The 20,181-nt window shown below is 49.1% G+C and overlaps 2 protein-coding genes and 1 non-coding gene across 3 annotated transcripts in view; 1 reads left to right on the top strand and 2 right to left on the bottom strand.

Moving 5' to 3' along the window:
- Positions 1 to 5,577: 5,577 nt before the first annotated feature.
- On the bottom strand, positions 5,578 to 7,031 carry LOC123385308. Its single transcript, XM_045057152.1, has 2 exons — positions 6,566 to 7,031; positions 5,578 to 6,283 (listed from the first exon to the last, which is right to left on the bottom strand). The coding sequence occupies exons 1-2, from the start codon at positions 7,029 to 7,031 to the stop codon at positions 6,105 to 6,107; spliced, it is 645 nt and encodes a 214-aa protein (XP_044913087.1). The 3' UTR covers positions 5,578 to 6,104.
- The window catches only part of RASGEF1C (RasGEF domain family member 1C), an 88,682-nt gene continuing 75,449 nt past the window's right edge, over positions 6,949 to 20,181 (top strand). Inside the window, exon 1 of the mRNA XM_023254000.2 lies at positions 6,949 to 7,066. The gene's annotated coding sequence lies outside the window, so the exon portion shown is untranslated. The remainder of the gene's footprint in view (positions 7,067 to 20,181) is intronic.
- On the bottom strand, positions 13,052 to 13,157 carry LOC111556762. The gene has a single exon (XR_002736495.2). It is a non-coding gene; the product is annotated as a U6 spliceosomal RNA (small nuclear RNA).

Genomic DNA, 20,181 nt, shown 5'->3' on the forward strand with positions numbered 1-20,181 from the left:
AGAGAGCACTGATGCCCAGGGACATCCTGCCACCTCTGTGCAAATCTAAATGCATCCTTCCCCCAGGACCACGTTCAGACTCCTCAGCTGGGCTGTAGTGCTCTTCAGGCTCCCCTTCCAGGACCCCTTCTGTGCCCTCTTCACCTCACCCCACCACAGGCCATTCATTTAGACAAATGCTTGCCAGGCAGCTCATAAATAAGTGGGCCAGAAATCTGACACTCTGCCCCTGCCTCTGGAGACCTCACTCTGTGGCCGCCATCAAATACTTAACGCAAGTCAGGTGACAGCTAAAGACAAAGAAGTTGCCTGGGTGAAGGAAGATCTAACCCCCAACTTTATCACCCATCTCCACCACCAACCGGACTGTAAACCAGCCCTTGTGCGTGGGGACATGGCTGTAGTGGCCAAAGGGTCTCCTGGCTGCCACTCTTGCCCAGCTACTGTCTGTCCTTCACCCGACCCTGGAATGAGCCTCCTAGGATGCGGCTGTGACCACCGTGTCCCTGTCTCCATGGGCCCCCAGTTGCCTCCCCAGGTGTTTTTCAAACTTGAGCTCCCACTGCCATCCTGCTCATTGCCAGCATCACATTTAGGACAGATGGATGTCCTCACACCACCTTCTGTGATTTCCTGTTGGTCAGTTCTATTTTTTTTTTTTGTTTATTTTTGTGAGAGAATGAGAGTGAGAGAGGGGCAGAGAGAGAGGGAGATAGAAGATCCGAAGTGGACTCTGCACTGACAGCAGTGAGCCGGATACAGGGCTTGAACCCACATAGGGCAGCCAGAGGAAAGCATGGAGGGCTTGGGCCCTGGCTCTGCTGTGCCACCCACACAAGCCACCTGCCCTCTCTGAGCCTCTTTTGTGGAATGGGGTCTTAGTTTCCTATTGTTGCTGTCTCCGATTACCACAGACTTAATGGCTCAAAACAACACGAGTGTATTAGCTTACATTCTGTAGGTCAGAAGTCCCACGTGGGTTTCTGTGGACTTAAAGCAAGGGGTTCGCAGGGCGAGTTCCACCTGGAGGCTCTAGGAGGGAGATCTGCTCCTTGCCTTTTCCCGCTTCGAGAGGCTGGCCACAGTCCTTGGCTCATGGCCCCTTTCCCCCATTTTCAAGCCAGCAGCCTGGCATCTCTCTGACTCTGCTTCCGTCTACACATCTCTTTCTCTGAATCTTCTGCCTATCTTCTGCTTTCAAGCACCCATGCGAATCCATGGGCTCCCCCAGATAATCCAGGATAAGGTCCCCGTCTCAGAGTCCTAACTGAATCACATCTGCCACGTCCCCTTTGCTGGATAAGATCAAATATTTGCAGATTCCAAGGATTAGGATGTGGACATCTCTGGGTGGCTTCTCCTCTCCCCGCCACAAATGGGGTGATCACTCTATACCCCTGGCCATCAGCACTTCTCAGAGTGTGCCCCATCTTCTGCCTGTATCTGTGTCACCTGGGGCTCTTGTGACACATACAGACTGGGGGACATCTCAACCCCCCAAACCCAAGTCTCAATGGGGGTCTTGGGGTACCGCCTCTCCTCAAGTTCCAGGTGATGCCTCTGCACAGGGACATTTGACAGCCTGGACAAGTGAGGTCTCCGGTGTGGCAAGTGCCAGGAGCACTTGGAGGAGACAGTACGTTTATGCCATTAGTCCCCCCAAGAACCCTGCGGGCCCGTTACATTGCAACTGTGCCCCGAGCTTGGAGGCTGAAGACCCTCAGGAGGTGTTTCACAGGCCTGCAGATTTAGGCTGCCTCCGGGACCCTGTAAGGGCTCCTCTGAACCACAGTGCACGCCTGTGGGACACTGGGTGCCCCTAGTGGCCACCCAGGCTGGCGGAAGTGCTGCCTGCAGGCGACTCTAGCAGAAGAGGAAGGGCGAGCATGTGACCCTTACGTGGCACCTGAGGGAACCTGAGGGTTCCCAGACAGGGGACATGTTGCAGGCAAGCGTTGCACCCTGCACTGAGTCTCGCCTACCTCCGAGCTGGGTGGACAGCTCTGTGCATGTGCCAGGAGGGGCCCACCTCACGCTCTGCTTTTCAGCCTCAGAAATTTTGCTTCAGATGCGAAGTCTGCTCAGCCTTCATGCAAGAGCCACCAGGAAGTCAGGAGACACAGACAAGCCTCTGCCCAGCGGGAGAAGTGAAGACGTTTCCTACGCAGCTCCCTGAAGCTTGGGCCTGTGACACCTATGATGGGAACCATCCTAATAATGCACCCTGTGTGGGCTGTCCCCCCTCCCCCTTTAGCCCTCTCTGTCCTCCCTGGCTCCCCACCCACATAAACCACCTGCACTAACGTCTCAGGCTCTGCTTCCCAGGGGACCCCACCTGTAATGCCTGCCCTTGTCCTCAGACCAGCCCTGTTTGGAGCCTTGTGCTGGAGGACCCAGCAGGGGATCAAACCCACACGTGTCCCCCCAACACATGCATGCCAGACACGAGCCACACACACAGACACACACCACACACGTGCACCATGTACATACATGGAACACACAGCACAAGTGCACACACATATGTGCACACTCTCTCTCTCGGGTCCCCACCCAGTGGGAATTGGTGGGTAGTCAGGGCCCTGGTCTATAAACAATAATCGAATGTGACTGTTTCAGTTCAGTCAGGCCTCTGTGGCAAAGTACCACGGGCTGGGTGGCTTATAAACAGCAGAAACTTCTCTTTCACAGTCCTGGAGGCTGGAGGTCCAAGATCAGGGTGTGGGTATCACTGAGGTCTGGTGGGAGCCTGCTTCTTGGTTCATAGATGGTCATCTTTTTCCTGTGCCCTCACAAGGCAGAGGGACAAGGGAAATCTTTGGGGTCTTTCTCTCTCTCTCTCTCTTTTTTTTAAATATTTATTTATTTATTTTTGAGAGAGCACAAGCAGGGGAGGGGCAGAGAGAGGGGGACAGAGGATCTGAAGCAGGCTCCGTGCTGATAGCAGTGAGCCCGATGTGGGGCTTGAACTCAAAACTGTGAGATCATGACCTGAGCTGAAGTCATGACCTGAGTCAAAGTTGGATGCTCAACCAACTGAACCACCCAGGTGCCCCAGGGTCTCTTTTATAAAGGCAGGAATCCCATTCATGAGGGTTCACCTTCTTTTTTTTTTTTTAATGTGTATTTGTTTTTTAGAGATACAGAGACAGAGTATGAGCAAAGGAGGGAGACGGGTAGAGAGAGAGGGAGACACAGAATCTGAAGCAGGCTCCAGGCTCTGAGCTGTTAGCACAGATCCCGACATGGGGCTTGAACTCACAAACTATAAGATCATGACCTGAGCTGAAGTTAGACGCTTAACCAACTGAGCCACTCAAGCACCCCATGAGGGTTCATCTTCTTGACTTAGTAACCTCCCTAAGGCCCACCTCTTTGTAACACCATGACTTTGGTGTTTAGGATTTCAACATGTAAATTTGCTGGGGGTGGGAGGACACATTCAGTCCCTAACAGTGCCCCCTACTAGTGGCTGCCAATATGATGACTTTTTCCTGGAGCTTTGCTCTTATAGTAAATTTGAAGAATTTTTCCCAGACCCAAGAACAGATGAGTTACGAGTTAGTTACACTAATAAACACACGGGCCAGGGCCCAGAGTTCTGTCCTCACCATTCTCTGAGGTTATTGGTGACACTGCTCAGCAGTCCCTCTTGGTGTCAGGCTCCTCCCTGAGTCACCTGCTCTGGCTGAGCCAAGAGTTGGGGCAGACAGGTCTCCCAGGGTCCAGGGGCTGAGTGTCTGCAGCGACTGGAACCCTGGTGTCTCCTTCTGTCACCCATGACAGCCACACCAGGCCCTGAAACCCTAAATCTGGCCGCCTCCAGGCGTCCTCCAAATGCCACCCTGGCCCCACAGTCTCAGAAGGCCCCCTGTCCACTCTGGCTAGGCTCCAGGCGCCTCTGTCACCCCTCACACATCCTTGTCATCTTTCCATCACCCAGTGGCTTCTCCCACAGCAATAACTCTCAGGACTCCCCCAGCCTCCTTCCCCTGCCCACCACCCCCTCCCTCTCACCCACCCTCAGTACAGCAGCTCCAGGGGCAGCCTCCTCAGGGGACAAGGAGCCCAGCCCTGCCATCCCAGTGCTGGCCTAGTGGAGCAAACTCAGGTGGCTTCAGAGTCGCTTGTGTGTGACAGGTACCATCTGGGCCACGGGGTGCCAGAAAGGGCTCATGGGTGCCAGGACCAGTACACCTGGGGACAGCACATCGCCTCCCCTGGGCCAGAATCCCAGCTTCTCATGCCCCAGAAGGTCCCGACCTGCCTTGCCTCCTTCCACCTGGGCTCCTGCTGTGTCCACCACCCTCTTCTCCCATCCAGGCACCCAGCCTCTTTCCTTCCTCACAAAGGTGAGAAGCATGTACTGTCCACAGGGCCTTTGCTTCTGCTATCCCCTCTACCCGGGACGCTCCTCCCACAGACTTTGTGGGGCTGGCTCCTTATTCAGGTCTCAACCCAAACGCTACATGCCCTGGGCAGAGGGGTCCTTCCCTGAGCCTCCCCTCCAAAATAGTCCCAGCCCCACTCCACCACCTGACGCTGTACTAATTAATGTATGGCACTTAAGCGCTCTTTGAAAAGATTGCTTTTGTTATTCTTTTGTTTGTATGGTTAGTTTTCAGTGTCTCCTCTCTAAACTGTGGGCTCTGAGGGGGCAGGGCTCTCTGTGGCACACACAGGGCTTCAGGTAGTATTCACTGGATATCTCAGGGGGGGTGGGGGGCAGGTAAGCTGAGCTGACAGCTCACAGGAGGCTACCCCTGCATCCCGGACCCCACACTCTGGGGAGCAGGAAGGTAGGTGGGGCGGGGCAGGGTAAGGGGCCTTGCTGGACAGTGTGTTCTCAGAGGAGTTAGGAGGGGGCTGGGGAAACCTGGTACCAACACTGGGCCAGACCTCTCCCGGGCCCGGATACACACCAGCAGCCAGTACTACCCTGGGCCAGAACTCCATGCTGGCCTCAAGACTCGGTCCAAGGGACTGCTGGGCACCAACGACCTGACCTCTTGTGCAGTGGGAGGGGACACGGCCACCTCCTCTCATCACAGGGCAGAGCCCCGCCCACTCACCCACTTGGGACATGAACTGCGGCCACAAAAAAGTTTGCTTTCGGGTTTCAGCTGCTCTCCCAGGCCCTGTCCCCTGACTCCCAGCACCCCACCCCTCACTCAGCGGGACAATCATGCATCAGTGACCCCCAGGCTTTTGCTCAAAGAGACAGGACAGGGTAGGGAGAGACTGCCCTGCTTCTCTGCAACTACAGTCAGTTAGAGGGTCCCTCATGGCTGCTCTGGCCCCTGCATGTCACAGGTGAGTGGGCCAGCTCTTACAAGTTCCCTCCTGCAACCTTCTCTTCCTAGACCCCCAGCATGCCTCTGGGTAACACACCTGAGGGCCAGGGCTGTGGGGTGGGAATTGGAGCAAACACACCAGCCTAAGGATTGGCCCCAGCACCTGCCATCGTCCCCAGCCTGCCTCTGTCTCCCCTTGCCTCTTCACCCCAGCCTGACCCTTGACATTGGTCTTGGGCATCAGCCTCACTGGGGTCAGCCTCTGGCCTGGTCTTGTCCCAAGGCCCTGTTGCCTCCCTGCCAGTCCAACCAAGCCACAACCCTGGGGTGCCTGCACCCCAGGCAGGCACCTGCTCACTCCAGGCCTCAGTTTCCCCAACTATGCAAGCCACAGGCTGGACTCTGTTGTTTTCACTTGTCCAGCATTCTGGAAACAGCCCTCAAGACACGCTTGGAGCAGACAGAGCCCTACTCCATCCATTCTCAGGGTTGACACAGACCTAAATTCACCCCAGCTCCAGGGAGGCAACACCCAGGCCTGTGATCCTCACTGTCCAGGTCTCTGGAAATGGCCTGAGCCAGGCTCCTCTGAGCCTGTGTGTGGCAGCCCGGGCTCTCACCAGAACTATCAGGCAGGTATGCTCTTTCTGAGGGTGTCAACCCAAGGCTGCTGAGGGCCATTCTGCTACAGCGGGTCTAAGAGATGGGAGAGGTAGATTCCTATTCATATTGTTTCAGCACCTGGATCTAGCTATTCCTGAAAGCAGCATGCCCTGGCTTAAAAAAAAAAATGCTTCATGAGCCAATAAATTATTTTTGCTTGAGCTGTTTGGGTTGGGTTTGCTGCCACATCTCATTGGTCAGGTTACAACTGATACAGAGGACTGCTGTCCTGACGTCTATGTTGGAATAAACCAGGAAGCTTTCAACGTCCACTTGGAGCCAGTTGAGGAAGTTCACCAGATCCTCTTCAGGTTCTCTCCACCATTCTAAAAGTGAAATAGCACACCATTTTCTTTCTAGCACCCAGCGTCCTCAGAGTGGTGACCTACCCTCCCTGTCGGCCAGTTCTTGGGCCTGCCGTCCCTCTCCCACGGAGGGCAGTCGGGGGATTACATGCAGTCTTCCCCACCCCCTTGATGCCCACTCTGTGCCCACATGACTCAGGGACACAAACCACAGTTGAGTGGCCATGGAAGAAGGAGGAGAGGCCAGAGGAGTGGCCAGAGCCCAACAATGAGGAAAGGGGGTAAACCAAGGTCTTAGGGTACCAGAGCTTTGCCAGGTGAGGAAGTCAGTGAGGGGCAGTTCGGGTGCAGAGTCCAGCAGGAGCCACGCTCGGGGGAGCAGCGAATGATGCTCATAGTGGGTCTTGGCCACAGGGGTGGGAGGTGAGCAGCAAAGGAGGGCCCTGAACGCAGGGCTAGACGCTCGGCCTTGACCCTGAGGCTTGGAGCAGAGGAGAGGCGCGTGGGCAGGGCGGCCCGCGGAACCGGAGGCCCCAGGAGAGGAGCTGCAAGGGCGCTGCTTGGCCAGGGCGCCCGCAGCCCCACCCCGCGGCCCGCGCGGCCCGCACTTCCCCGTGTGGCCGCGAGGGGGCGCCGCGCCGCGCTGCTCCGGGGCCGGCCGTGAGCGCACGGCGGGCTGCGCTTGGGAGCCGCGCTGACAGCGGGCGACGGGCAGCGCCCCGGGTCCGAGGCGCCGCGGCTCGCAGCGAGAGCGACGGGCGCTGCCCATGGGCCGGGCCCGGGGTCCTAGCGCGCCGGGAGCCGGTGAGTGGGGGCGCGGCCGGGCGGAACACGAGCGCTGCGGGCAAGGGCGCGGGGCTGCGGGCGCTGGGGAGGGGCTGCGGGCGGCGGCGGGGCGCGGGTGCCGAGGCGGGAGGTGCGGGGCGGCGAACGGGCGGGGACCGCGGGCGTCCGGGCCGCGGCGCGGGGACGCGCGGGCCTGACCCGGAGCACAGGTGCGCGCGCGGGTGACAGTGCGCGTGGCCGGCCGGTTGGCGGGCCCTGGAGACGTGGCGCGCGGGAGTGTGCGGCCGGAGCGGCGGAGGGGGGGGGGGACGGCGGGAGGGGGCTGCAGGGTGCGTGCGCCAGGGCGGCGGCGGGGAGGCCACCGGCGGAGGGCACACCCCCCGGCCGCCCGCCGGGGCGAGAGACTGGCTCTGCTGCACGCCCCCCGCCACTCACTCGGGGTGAGCAGCCACCTCCTGCCGCCACCGGAGTGGCAGAAAAAGCCAGCCTGGACCCAAGGCCTCCACCCCGCGCCGGACCTCAGTTTCCCGGTCTATGAAATGGGAACAGCTGACCTGCCGGTTGCTTGTGAATGAGAGAAAGAGGGTGTTGTCTCTGAAGCTGGGATCGGATTGAGGAAAGGATCAATGCTACGATCAGAGAGCCTGCAGGGACAGTGGAGTCAGCTTGGGATTCTGAGTGGTGCCTCACACGGTGGCAGCGGACAGGGTCAGGGGACCCCTAGTCCACTCCTCTCTGTGTTCAGGTAGGGAAAGGCAGGCCTGGAGGGGAGGTGGTGAGGTGTGCTCCCTGTCCCATGCTCTGCTCTGTATAGGGGGCAGTGTGGAGAGAGCAGACTTGGCAGCTTGGGGTCGTGGTGGAGGGGCTCACCCCAGCCTCTTCCCTCCTGCCTCCTGGGCCCCTGAGGCAAATGACCTGCTGGGCTTCAGTAGCCCAAGAAGCACCCTGGGGAGGCTTACCTGCGGGCAACAGCTATGTCCTCATCTTACCAAGGAAATAACTAAGGTTTAGGGAGGTGACAGGACTTATTCAAGGTCACAGGACTAAGAATTGACAAAGCTGGCTTTCCAACCACGGAAGCCAAACTCCAGCCGTTATGCCCGGCGACCGGAGTGAGGTTGTCCACTCCCTCACCCAGGGCATTCACTGAACCCCTATTGTGTGCTATCTGCTCCCAGCCCCAGTAAGTGCTTAGGGAAGCTGAACGGGTAATTGAAGACTGAGGTCATGGCCGAGGATACCTGCTAGGAAGAAAACAAAACAGAGTTATTGCAGAGAGAGAGACTGGGGTGGGGGCTGAGACTTAGCCTGGTAAGGGGAGGATCAGGAAGAGTCCCTGAGAAGTGACCACTAGCTGTGATGCAGTTACAAGGTGGGAGCCCACTGAAAAGTTCTGGGGGAACAGCAGATGGGAGGCCCCTGAGGCAGACACAGGTGGTGGGTGGAAGGAGCTGGAACAGAGCTGTGAAGTTTGGGTTTTTCTCTGGGTGCGATGCACAGTGCCGGTGGGAGGGGGGAAGGGGAGAGGGGAGAGATTACAGTTTGTGTACTGCAAGATGCCCCCCCACCCCAAGTGGGTAGAGAGGACTTGGGGAAGGATAGGGAGCAAGCAAGGAGTCCACCAAGGATTTTCGAGGAGGAGCGAACCAACCCAATGTGGAGTCACCCTCACTCCAGTGGGGCTGCAGCCACGTGGAGGCTTCCTCCCTCCTCACAGGGCAAGGAGGGCATGAGTATGGAGGGGCTTTCTGCAAGTGGTGGGGTTGCCAGCGGTAGTGGCCAGAGGAGCCTGGTTTGGGCTCAAGCAACTGCCCCACTCCTGGCATGTCCCCAGCGGGCCCCCGCTGCTCTCAGACCTCCCCATGGAAGCAGGGCACCTGCCGGAGTTCAAAAAGATAAGACAGGGTGCTGCTGGATACTTGGGCTGGGTGTTCAGGCTGGTCTCTCTGCGTCCTTTTGACATGTCCCCAGAGGTCTTTGCACATTGTTCCAGCTCTCATTTGTATTTTGACCCAGACCTAGAGTCAGCCACTTCTCCAAGAAGGCTCCGTGCCTCTGAGTGGGGGGTGGGCTTCAGAAACTAGTATCTGGACTTTCAATGTGCTCAGAGTGCTTGGCGTCATTGTCTCTAGGCCTTCTCAGTGCACCGAGGCAAGAAATCAGGTTTTTGTTTTTTAACTAAAAATTTGTATTTTCATCTTCATCCCACAGTAAGAACCTGGTTCTCCCCAAACATCAACATAGGTAATCATTTGCTTAGTCTTAGAATATATCCCAAAGAGTTTTAGAGTCACTACATCCAAACCACTGCTTACCAAAACCTACCAGGTCAAGTTCAGGATGTCTTTGGGTGTGTAGTCGGCCCTATGTGAGCTTGTTATCAGTTTGTTTATACCAATAGCTTCAGCTATTTCTGTTTGCATGATATTTGGGGTTTTTTTTTCCTTTTTAGTGTTTATGATATAATTTTATTTTTTGAGTACGTAAAACATTTACATGGTTCAATGCCAAAATTTCAAAAAAAAAAAGCTATACCAAGAAGTCTGAATCCGGTCCCTGATTCTTCCTCCTTGTTCCTACACTGGGTGTAACCACTTAAAACCACTTCTGGTTTATTCGTCCATTTATGCGTTATCACAAAATTAACATATCCATCTCTTTTGCACCTTGCTTTTTGCAATTAAAAATGTCTCCTTACCAATTAATAGAGACTTTCCTCTTGGTTTTGTACAAGGACCTACTCTACGGAGTGGCTGTATCATACTTACTCAGCTTGTGCCTTGCAGAGGGACATTTGGTTTGTTCCAGGCCTTTGTTATTACAATCAGTAGGTTAAGGATAGCCTCACATACATGTTGTTTCCATTTGTGAAGGTGTATCTTTAATTCCTAGGAATAAATATGTATTTGTTTTGTTAGCTACTCCCAAATTCCCCTTTCCCAGCAGTGAATGGTTGTGTCTGTTTCCCCTGCAACCTCTCTCAGAGCCAGGAAATAGTATTTCAGTGTGTTTTAATTTACCTTTCTATTATGAATGCAACTGGACATCTTTGTATACGATTTCAAGTCACTTAACTATCTTTTTCTGTCAATTGCCTGTCTATTTTGCCCGCTTCCTATTGGATTTTTGGTCCTTTTTCCCCCTTGGATTGAAGTTTGTTTAAATACATAGATTAGTGCTTTATCTATTATTATTTTTTTTTGCAAGTGTTGCTCCCAGGTTTTTAAAAATTTTGTTTATGGCAGGTTTTGCCAGTAAAAGCTTTCTATTTTCACATAGTTGATTTAATTATTGTTTTATTGCATCTAGATTTTAAATCCTAGTTAGAAAGACTGTTCTTATATCTGTTTGTATGGAATCTACCCATGTTGGGGTTTTTTTTAAGTTTTTTTATTTTGAGAGAGAGAGAGAGAGTGAGCAGGGGAGGGGCAAAGAGAGAGAGGGAGAGAGAGAATCCCACGTAGGCTCTGAACTGTCAACACAAAGCCCCATGCGGGGCTTGAACTTGTGAGCCCTGAGATCATGACCTGAGCTTAAATCAAGAGTTGGATGCTTAACTGACTGAGCCATCCAGGCGCCCCTACGTGTGTTTTCTAATGCTTGTTTGGTTCATGGATCCAATTGAATCTTCTTCCAAATGTCTGTCTCTCTATCCCAGCACTATGTGTTGAAGAGGCTGTCTTTTCCCCAGTGATCTGAAATGCACCCGTGTCATATAATAAACACCCAAATGCATTGGACCTAATTCTGGGCTTTCCAGTCTGTCTCACTAGCTCTTCTCTTCATGTGCTGGTCCCCCATGGTGGGCATTGTAAAGGCGTCATTATGTTGCTCGTGTGTGTGCAAACGGCAAGGAAGGGCTTCATCCACAATTGTTGCAATAGGAGGGAGAGATTGAACTCAACTGCCATTACTGTGTTTGAATATCTGGTAGAGTTAGACCTCCTCTGTCTGCTTCTGTGTCAGGGCATCCTAGCTATTCCTGCGTGTGGTCACTATCTTTTGTTGGGATATCACATTTACAGACAAACTTCAGGGTAATTGACACCGTTATCAAGTTGAGCCATCTTATCCAAAACCAAGGAACATCTTTCTGTGTGTTCAAGACTACTTAGTCTTGGGGCGCCTGGGTGGCTCAGTCGGTTGAGCGTCTGACTTGGGCTCAGGTCATCATCTCACAGTTCGTGAGTTCATGCCCCGCATCAGGCTCTGTGCTGACAGCTCAGAACCTGGAGCGTGCTTCTGATTCTGTGTCTCCCTCTCTCTCTACCCCTCCCCAACTTGTGCTCTCTCAAAAATGAATAAACATTTAAAAAAAATTTTTTTAATAAAAAAATACTATTTAGTCTTATTTGTTCAAGACCACTTTCAGGAGCATTTTGAAGTTTTCCTCACGTTTTTATTAAGTTTATTCATGAGGATGTGGCTTTGTTTGTTGTTATTATAATTTTTTTCTTCCATCCTGTCTAGAATGGGTCAGTGTGTGTATGTGTGTGTATGTGTGCTGTTTTGTGTACACCTACCTCACTGAATTTATTTTGTTATTAGTTTCAGCATTAATCCTTTTAGAGAGTTTAGGGATTCTATCATCTGAAACTTGAAATAGTTTGACTTCTTCTTTACTGATTTTTATGCATCTACTTGCTTTCTCTTATCTAATTAAATTGGCTAAATACCTCCCATTCAATATTTTTTTTATTTTTTTTAAGTTTTTATTTATTGGGGCACCTGGGTGGCTCAGTCGGTTAAGCCTATGACTTCAGCTCAGGTCATGATCTTGTGGCTCATGAGTTCGACCCCGAGTCAGGCTCTGTGCTGACAGCTCGGAGCCTGGAGCCTGCTTCGGATCCCGTGTCTCCCTCTCTCTCTGCCCCTCCCCCACTCACACTCTGTCTCTCTCTCAAAAATAAACATTTAAAAAAACTTTTTAAAAACATGTTAAGTTTTTATTAATTGAGAGAGAGGGAGGGAGAGAGCACAAGTGGGGGAGGGGCAGAGACAGAAGGAGAGAGAAAATCCCAAGCAGGCTCCACACTGTCAGCACAGAGCCCCATGTGGGGCTTGAGCTCCAGAACTGAGAGATCATGACCTGAGTCGAAATCAGAAGTTGAACATTCAACTGACTGAGCCACCTGACACCCTTCCCGTTTAATATTAAATATTAGGTATAATGGGCCTCCTTCCCTTGTTCCTGAGGTTAGTAAAAAATGTCTCTAGTACTTCTCCTGTTACAGGAGATGCTGACTTTAGCCCCCCCCCCCCCCAAAATAAAACAAACACCAGCCAGGATGTTACATGGAAGGTGATGGATGATACACATCCATCCTTTGGCCACATGTGTTAACATGTTGTATTGTGTTGGTTGATCCCTAGCCTATTCTAGTGTTAGTTTTCTTCATTTATTGTATAAATTGTCAAATAGGTAATTTAAAAATTTCTGTAATAGGGGCTTTCTATCTTGTAAATTATTGTTACCTAAAGTCAATCCAGATTTTGTGGTTTTTACACTGTTCAACACAAAAGTGAATAACATTCTGCCTTGCATGTCAAAAAAAAAAAAAGAGAGAGAGAAAGAGAGAGAGAGGTACTGACTTTAGAACAGAGATAGGGGGATGTATGTATGTATATGTGGGGGTACACATTAATTCCTATTTTATTGGGTGGTTTCTTAAAATCAAGAATGAATATTGATTTTCATTGAAGACCTATATGGAGATAATTATATGATATTTCTCCTAGTACTGTTAATAAGATGAATCTTTTATTTTTATTTTTTTATTTTTTTAATGTTTTATTTATTTTTGAGAGAGAAAGAGAATGCATGCAAGCAGGGGAGGGGCAGAGAGAGAGGGAGACACAGAATCTGAAGCTGGCTCCAGACTCTGAGCTGTCAGCACAGAGCCCAACGCAGAGCTCAAACAAACCCATGAATCGCAAGATCATGACCTGAGCCGAAGTCGGATGCTTCACCGACTGAGCCACCCAGATGCCCCCCACCTTTTTTTAAATACAGAAGGCTTCATAAACTTACCTGTCTTCTTGTGCAGGGGCCATACTAATCTTCTCTATATTGTTCCAACTTTAGTATATGTGCTGCCAAGACAAGCACGATAAGATTAATCATACTAATGGATTTCCTGATACGAGCTCCAGGATGAGAGGATAAGGCAAACAATAAGACACAAAATTTATTAAATATGAATATTAAGCCATCCTTGCCTTCCTGAAATGGAAGCCACTTGGGCATGATATATTATGTTTCAATATGATTGTGTTAGCCATCTGGATGTGAGGTCCAGGCGTGGCTTTGCTGGGTTCGTACTGGTGTCGGCAGGACTAATCCTCATCTAGAGGCTGAGGTAGGAATAGATCTGCTCTTCTACCTATGTGGTTGCCAGCAACACTCACCTTTTTTTAGTTGCAGGACGAGAGCTTATTGCCATATTCTGTTGGTTAGAGGAAAGTCAATGGTTCCATCCACACTCCAGGGCGTGAACTCCAGGAGATAGGGATGGCAGGTGCTTTAGTCCATCCAGCACAATGGTGTTAGATTTGGTTTGCTGATCGTTATTTTTACTAGTTTTCCTAGTCATTCCTTCGTTTGATAAAGTGTAGCTTCTGGCAGGTTTTTCAAGAAGGACTCATGAGTATGACATTCCCTGATTCATTTCATGTTGACATTGTTTTCTGTCCTCTTGATACCTGAAGGATAGTTTGGCTGGTTATAAAATCCTAGCTCACACTTGCTTTCTTTGAATTCATTATAACGTTGCTCTGGGTTGTATTGCTTACATGCAGTTGTCAAGAAGTCTGATGTAAACACACTTTTCTTCCTTTTATGAGTCACTTGATCATTTTTCCTGGAGCTCCAGAAGATTGTTTTTTTCTTTACCTTTAAAGTCTGACCATTTTACTAAGAAATATCTTGTAGTTGCCCATTCAGTATCGATTTTCTCAAGTGCACTGGGCAAGGGGTGGGGGGAAGTTGACTATGCAGATTCAAGTCTGCTTTTATTTCCAGAAAGATTTCTTGGAAAATCATTATGCTGCTAATTATGTTGTTTTTCTTCCAATGCTATGTCTATACACTAGATCTTTTTTGCCCATCTTCTGTATCTATCACTTTCTATATAATCCTCTTTGCTACTGTTTTTATTTCATTTTGGTTTTATGGTTGTTTTCATTCATTTCCTCAATGAACTTTATTAAAATTTCAGTCAAATCTACTCTCCCTAAAAGAGCGTCTAGTTTAGTGTTCATTTCTGAGATGATGTTGTGTTTTTCATTTTCTCTCCTGAGTTTGGGAATTCTAGTTTTGTGTGTACCTTTTTTTTTTTTATTTTTTTATTTTTTTTTCAACGTTTATTTATTTTTGGGACAGAGAGAGACAGAGCATGAACGAGGAAGGGGCAGAGAGAGAGGGAGACACAGAATCGGAAACAGGCTCCAGGCTCTGAGCCATCAGCCCAGAGCCCGACGCGGGTCTCGAACTCACGGACCGCGAGATCATGACCTGGCTGAAGTCGGACGCTTAACCGACTGCGCCACCCAGGCGCCCCTGTGTGTACCTTTTTTGTGTGTGTCCATTTCTGTTTTGAGTTTTCAAGTTTATATGTAAGGTATTTTGTCACGTCTCAGACACTTTCGTAAGGCTATTCAAGTCAGGATTCTGTGTTACATTATTCCCATGTAAATTAGTTTGTGGGGAGAATGATTGTCAGCCCCTTATATTGCTTTTGTATAGATACTGTTTGTTACCCTCTGTTAACTTAGAAGTGTCTTGGAGAGCCTGGGTGGCTTAGTTGGTTAAGTGTCTGATGAATGATTTTGGCTTAGGTCACAATCCCATGGTTTGAGGAATTGAGCCCTGTGTCAGGCTCCAGGCTGCCAGCATGGAGCCTGCTTAAGATTCTCACTCTCCCTCTCTGCCTCTCCCCCCACCCCAAAATAAATAAATAAACTTAAAAAAGAAAAAGAAATGTTTTTATGTTTGCAGGTAGTGGGAATAATAGACCAATCATAGGCTAGCCTTGGGGATTTGGGTAACATCAGATTTCTTAGTTCAGGAGTGCCCTCTTCTGTTGGTTTAAGGACTCCTTTACTTGGAGTCTTATCCGGTATGGGATGGTTTGGTGTCTGCCAAATTTACCATTCACTTTTGCTTCTATAGGCCTTTGATTTCCCCATACTACATTTTTTTTACCCTATCCATTTACCCCCAACCCTCTAAAGGCCTCCACCTCTGAGCCACATCCTCTAGAAGCAGGACCTTTCCAAGACAGCCAACCCTGGTCCTGTACACTTTCTGTCCCTTTTGAATCCCCCCAGAATCCAGTGCTGCCTCTCACCTGGTCTCACATCTGCTCTCAGAACTGCCCCACTCTAGTGGGACTTTCTCCTTCTGGTGTCATTTTGTCTAAATTCTTGTTCCCAGTTCCCTGCTCCTCTTTCCCACCTGGTCTCTGCCTGACCTGCCATGCCAGCGGTTCTCTGGAGCGGTCTCTGCAGGTGGGGTCTCTCGCCTCGCTCACACCAACTACAGGCGGGCAGCAGCCTGTCTCCTGGTCACGCTCTAGGCCCCAGTGTGGGTGGTTTTATTTGTGCTCTTGGTCAATCTGTATGGAGAAGTTTGCCTTTAGGTGGCTGTCATTATCTACAGGGACTTGGAGATGTCCCCAAGCTTTTTACTCAGAAAACTTCGCATGGAATGGTGTACACCCCACTTCAATCCATTCCTCATTAACATCTGGCAGTGTGTGTTTTATCTCAGCCCTCATAACTTTAGCTGAACCATTTAAGTGTAAGTGTATCAGTATCTCCTTAGGACAAGGACGTTCTACAAAACCTGAGGTCGGGTGTCACACCCAGGAAACATTAACACAAAAACATTTCTCTTATACAGTCCATATTCAACTTTTCCCAGTGGCCCCAGTAATGTCCTTTTGGGCCTTATTTTTACATCTGGGATCCAATCAATGATCAAGCGTTGCACTTGTTTGTCATGTTTATTAAAGTCTTTTAATCTACCACAGTCCTTCCATATTGTTTGTCTGTCTTTCCTGGTGTCGTGAAGGCTCCACATCAGTTTTCTCCCATAATCTGGATTTGTTGGACTCTTTCCTCAAAACTCGATTCAGGCAAAGTGTTTTGGGTTGAAGTGGTTTTAAAATTACAGACAGGGCGGCGCGTGGGTGGCTCAGCCAGTTAAGTGTCAGACTCTTGATCTCAGTTCAGGTCATGATCTGGTAGTTGTGACATCAAGCCCCACATTGGGCTCTGCACTGACAGAATGAAGCCTGCATGGGATTCTCTGTTGCCCTGTCCCCTTACCCTTACCCCACTCATGCTCTCTCTCTTTCTCTCTCAAAATAAGTAAATAAACATGTATAAAAAATAAAATAAAATAAAATAAAATAAAATAAAATAAAATAAAATAAAATAAAATAAAATAAAATAACATAAGGGCGCCTGGGTGACTCTGTTGGTTAAGCGTTAAACTTCAGTTCAGGTCATGATCTCACAGTTGGTGGGTTCGAGCCCCTGTCAGACTCTGTGCTGACAGGTCAGAGCCTGGAGCCTGCTTTGGATTCTGTCTCCCTCACTGTCTCTGCCCCTCCCCCGCTAGGCTCTGTCTCTCTTTCTCTCAAAAATAAATAAATATTTTTTAAAAATTTTTAAATAAATAAAGTTACAGACCTAGGAAGTGGACCTAGGAAGAGAAGTCCACCCCGTATTCTGCCGGCCCATCCTGTACCCTCCTGGGAGCTGGACAGGGGCCAGCAGCAGCGTGGGGAGGGGCTGTTGGGAGAAGAGGCCAGGGCCTTGGGGCTGCAGGCTTTACTGGGGTGTCCTGTGGTACTCTTGGGCTCCGGTCTCAATTTCCCTTCCCACCCTCCTGTCTTTCTTCCTGGTCCCCTTCCTGTCACTATGCCCTCCCAGCAGGCTGCCTGGCCTATGCACCAGGCTCTACCTTAGTGGGTTCCTTCTTTCGGGAAAGGTGCTCACCATTTCATGCAGACCCCACAAAGATTCCTCCAGGAACCAGAGGTAGCAGAAGATGCCCACATCACCAAGGCCAGACTTTGAACCCCTTGCTTCCTCGCTGGGGGACTGCTCTTACACTCCCAGGATCACCCTGCGTTCCAGACACAAAATGGGGCTCATAATGGCAGTGTCTGGTGCAGAGAAGGCCTCCACTCTGTTCATTTCCTTCCCTTCCTGGAGACCCAGCATGTGTGCATCACTTTCAGTAATAATAGCAAGAGTGGGGCCTGGCGCTCCCTTGCCCAACAGAGCTCTGTGGGCTCCAAAAGGAGCCTTCTCATGCATGTCATGTCTATCTCCATTGCTTCCTCTTTTTTTAAGTTTATTTATTTATTTTGAGAGAGAGAAAGAGGTGCAAACTTGGGAGGAGCAGACAGAGAGAAGCAGAGAGAGAGAGAACCCCACGCAGGTTCTGTCAGCACAGAGCCCAACACAGGGCTTAAACTCACAAACAGAGAGATTATGAGTGGAGATGAAACCAAGAGTCAGACACTTAACTGACTGAGCCACCCAGATGCCGCTGTCTCCATGACTTCCGGAAGGCCTTACTACCCAGTCCACTGCCACCCAGCCATCAAGGATGCCCCAAACCCAAGCCACATAAACTCAGCCAGGGAGAGTCTTATGGACTAATCTGTGAAAGGCCCATGCCTGGGGGTGGAAGGAGTGCTCAGTTTTATTATTTTTGGAGAAAGCTAACACAGGCTCCAATATTGCCAGTTAACAGCCTTTCCATCCTGCACCAGGATCATCCTAATTGGTGAATTCCTGCTTTACACGAAACAGATCTCACCAAGAGTGAGAAGGAGCGCAGCCTCTTGAAACCAGCAAAACACTGCCCCCTGCAGAGTAAAGATTTCCTTGACTTATTTCGTCAGTATATTGTTCATTTTTAAGTTTATTTATTTTGAGAGAACCAGTGCAAGTGGAGAAGGAGCAGAGAGAGAGAGGGAGAGAGAATCCGAGCTCCGAGCTGTCAGTACAGAGCCCGATGCAGGGCTCAAAGCCACAACTGCAAGATCATGACCTGAGCCAAAATCAAGAGTCCGATGCTCAACCAAATGAGCCACCCGGGAACCCCGGTTCTCTCATTTCGTGAAGCAGACAGAGGTTGCTGTGACAAGTGCCTGAGGCCACAGGTACACAGTGGCCCTGTGTGGGTGCTCCGAGCATCAGAGAGAAGTGATCCTTTCATTATTATTATTTAGCCAAACTCTGTTGCTTTTGGATGCTGTTTGGATTTAAAAACAAACAAATGAACGGGACACCTGGGTGGCTCAGTCAGTTAGGTGACTCTTGATTTCAGCTCAGATCATGATCTTTCAGTTTCCTGAGTTTGAGCCCCACGTCGGGCTCTGCACTGGCAGCACAGAGCTTGCTTGGGATTCTCTCCCCTTCTGTGCCCCTCCCCACCGCTCTCTCAAAATAAATAAAGTTAAAAAATAAAAAATATGAGAAAACAGAGGTTCAGGGACATAAGGGAACCTCACAGGGTCATCCAGACCATGCGAGCCTTAGAACTTGGTCTGTGTGTTTATTTCTGAGATGTTTGCATTCAGGGCTGTTCACATTCAGATGTTTACATTTAGGTGGTGTGACCTGCCTGCTCCTTCTGTCTTCATGGGGCCTCCACTCTGCTCAGCCACCCATCTGTCCATCCATCTGACCACTGGACAGACATGTGCTAAGCAGCCAGGAGTGCCTGTCTGAGTGCTTACTATCTATCAGGCAGTGTGTGCCACGTTGTTTTTTAAACATTACCTCACAAGAAAGGAAATAAATAAAATAGAAAGCAAAAGAGAAAAAACCCTTTGAAAAGATTAATAAAATTGATCAAGTCTTAGCAAGACTGCCTAGAAGAACACACAAGTTACCCAAATCCCACAGACGTTAGAAGGATAACAGATTTTTATGAGGAACTTTATACCAGTACATTTGATAAAAGGGACAAATGCCTTAAAAGACGTAACTTCCCAAAACTGACACAAGGAGAAATAGAAAATCTATTTCTGTTAAAGGAATTTAATTTATAATTTTTTTAATGTTTATTTATTTAATGTTTAGAGAGTGGGGGGAGAAGGAGAGAGAGAATCCCAAGCAGGCTCCCATTCAGTATGTTTGCCTTTTAGTTTGTTGATTGTTTTCTTTGCTGTGCAGAAGCTTTTTATTTTGATGTAGTCCCAAGAGTTTGTTTTTGCTTTCGTTTCCCTTACCTCAGGAGACATATCTAGTTAGAAGGTTCTACAACTGATGTCAGAGAAGTCACTGCCTGTGTTCTCTTCTACAGTTTTTATGGTTTTAGGTCTCAAATTTAGATCTTTAATCCATTTGAGTTTATTTTTGTGTATGGCGTAAGAAAGTGGCCCACTTTCTTTTGCATGTATCTGCTCAGTTTTCTCAACACCATTTGTTGAAGAGACTGTCTTTTTCCCATTGCATATTCTTTCCTCCTTTGTCAAAAATTAATTGACCATATAATTGTGGGGTTATCTCTGGGCTTTCTATTCTGTTCCATTAACCTATGTGTCTGTTTTTGTGTCAGTACCATACTGTTTTGATTGCTACAGCTTTGTAATATAACTTGAAGTCTGGGATTGTGATACCTCCCATTTTGTTTTTCTTTTTCAAGATTACATTGGCTATTCAGGGTCTTTTCTGGTTCCATACAAATTTTAGTATTGTTTGTTCTAGCTCTGTGAAAAAGGTTGGTGGTATTTTGATAGGGATGGCTTTAAATGTGTAGATTGCTTCAGGTAGTATAGACATTTTAACAATATTTGTTCTTCCAATCATGAGCATGGAATGTCTTTCCATTTCTTTTTGTCTTCTTCAATTTCTTTTATCAGTGCTGTATAGTTTTCAGAGTACAGATCTTTCTTCTCTTCGGTTAAGTTTATTCCTAGGTATCTTATTATTTTTTGTGCAATTATAAATGGGATTATTTTATTGACTTCTCTTACTGCTGCTTCATTATTAGTGTATATAAATGCAATGGGTTTCTGTGCATTGATTTTATGGTGCAAACTTGCTAAGTTCATTTATCAGTTTTAGTAGTTTTTTGGTGGAGTCTTTAGGCTTTTCTATTTAGG

The sequence above is a fragment of the Felis catus genome, chromosome A1 (assembly GCF_018350175.1).
Source record: "Felis catus isolate Fca126 chromosome A1, F.catus_Fca126_mat1.0, whole genome shotgun sequence".
NCBI lineage: Eukaryota > Metazoa > Chordata > Mammalia > Carnivora > Felidae > Felis > Felis catus.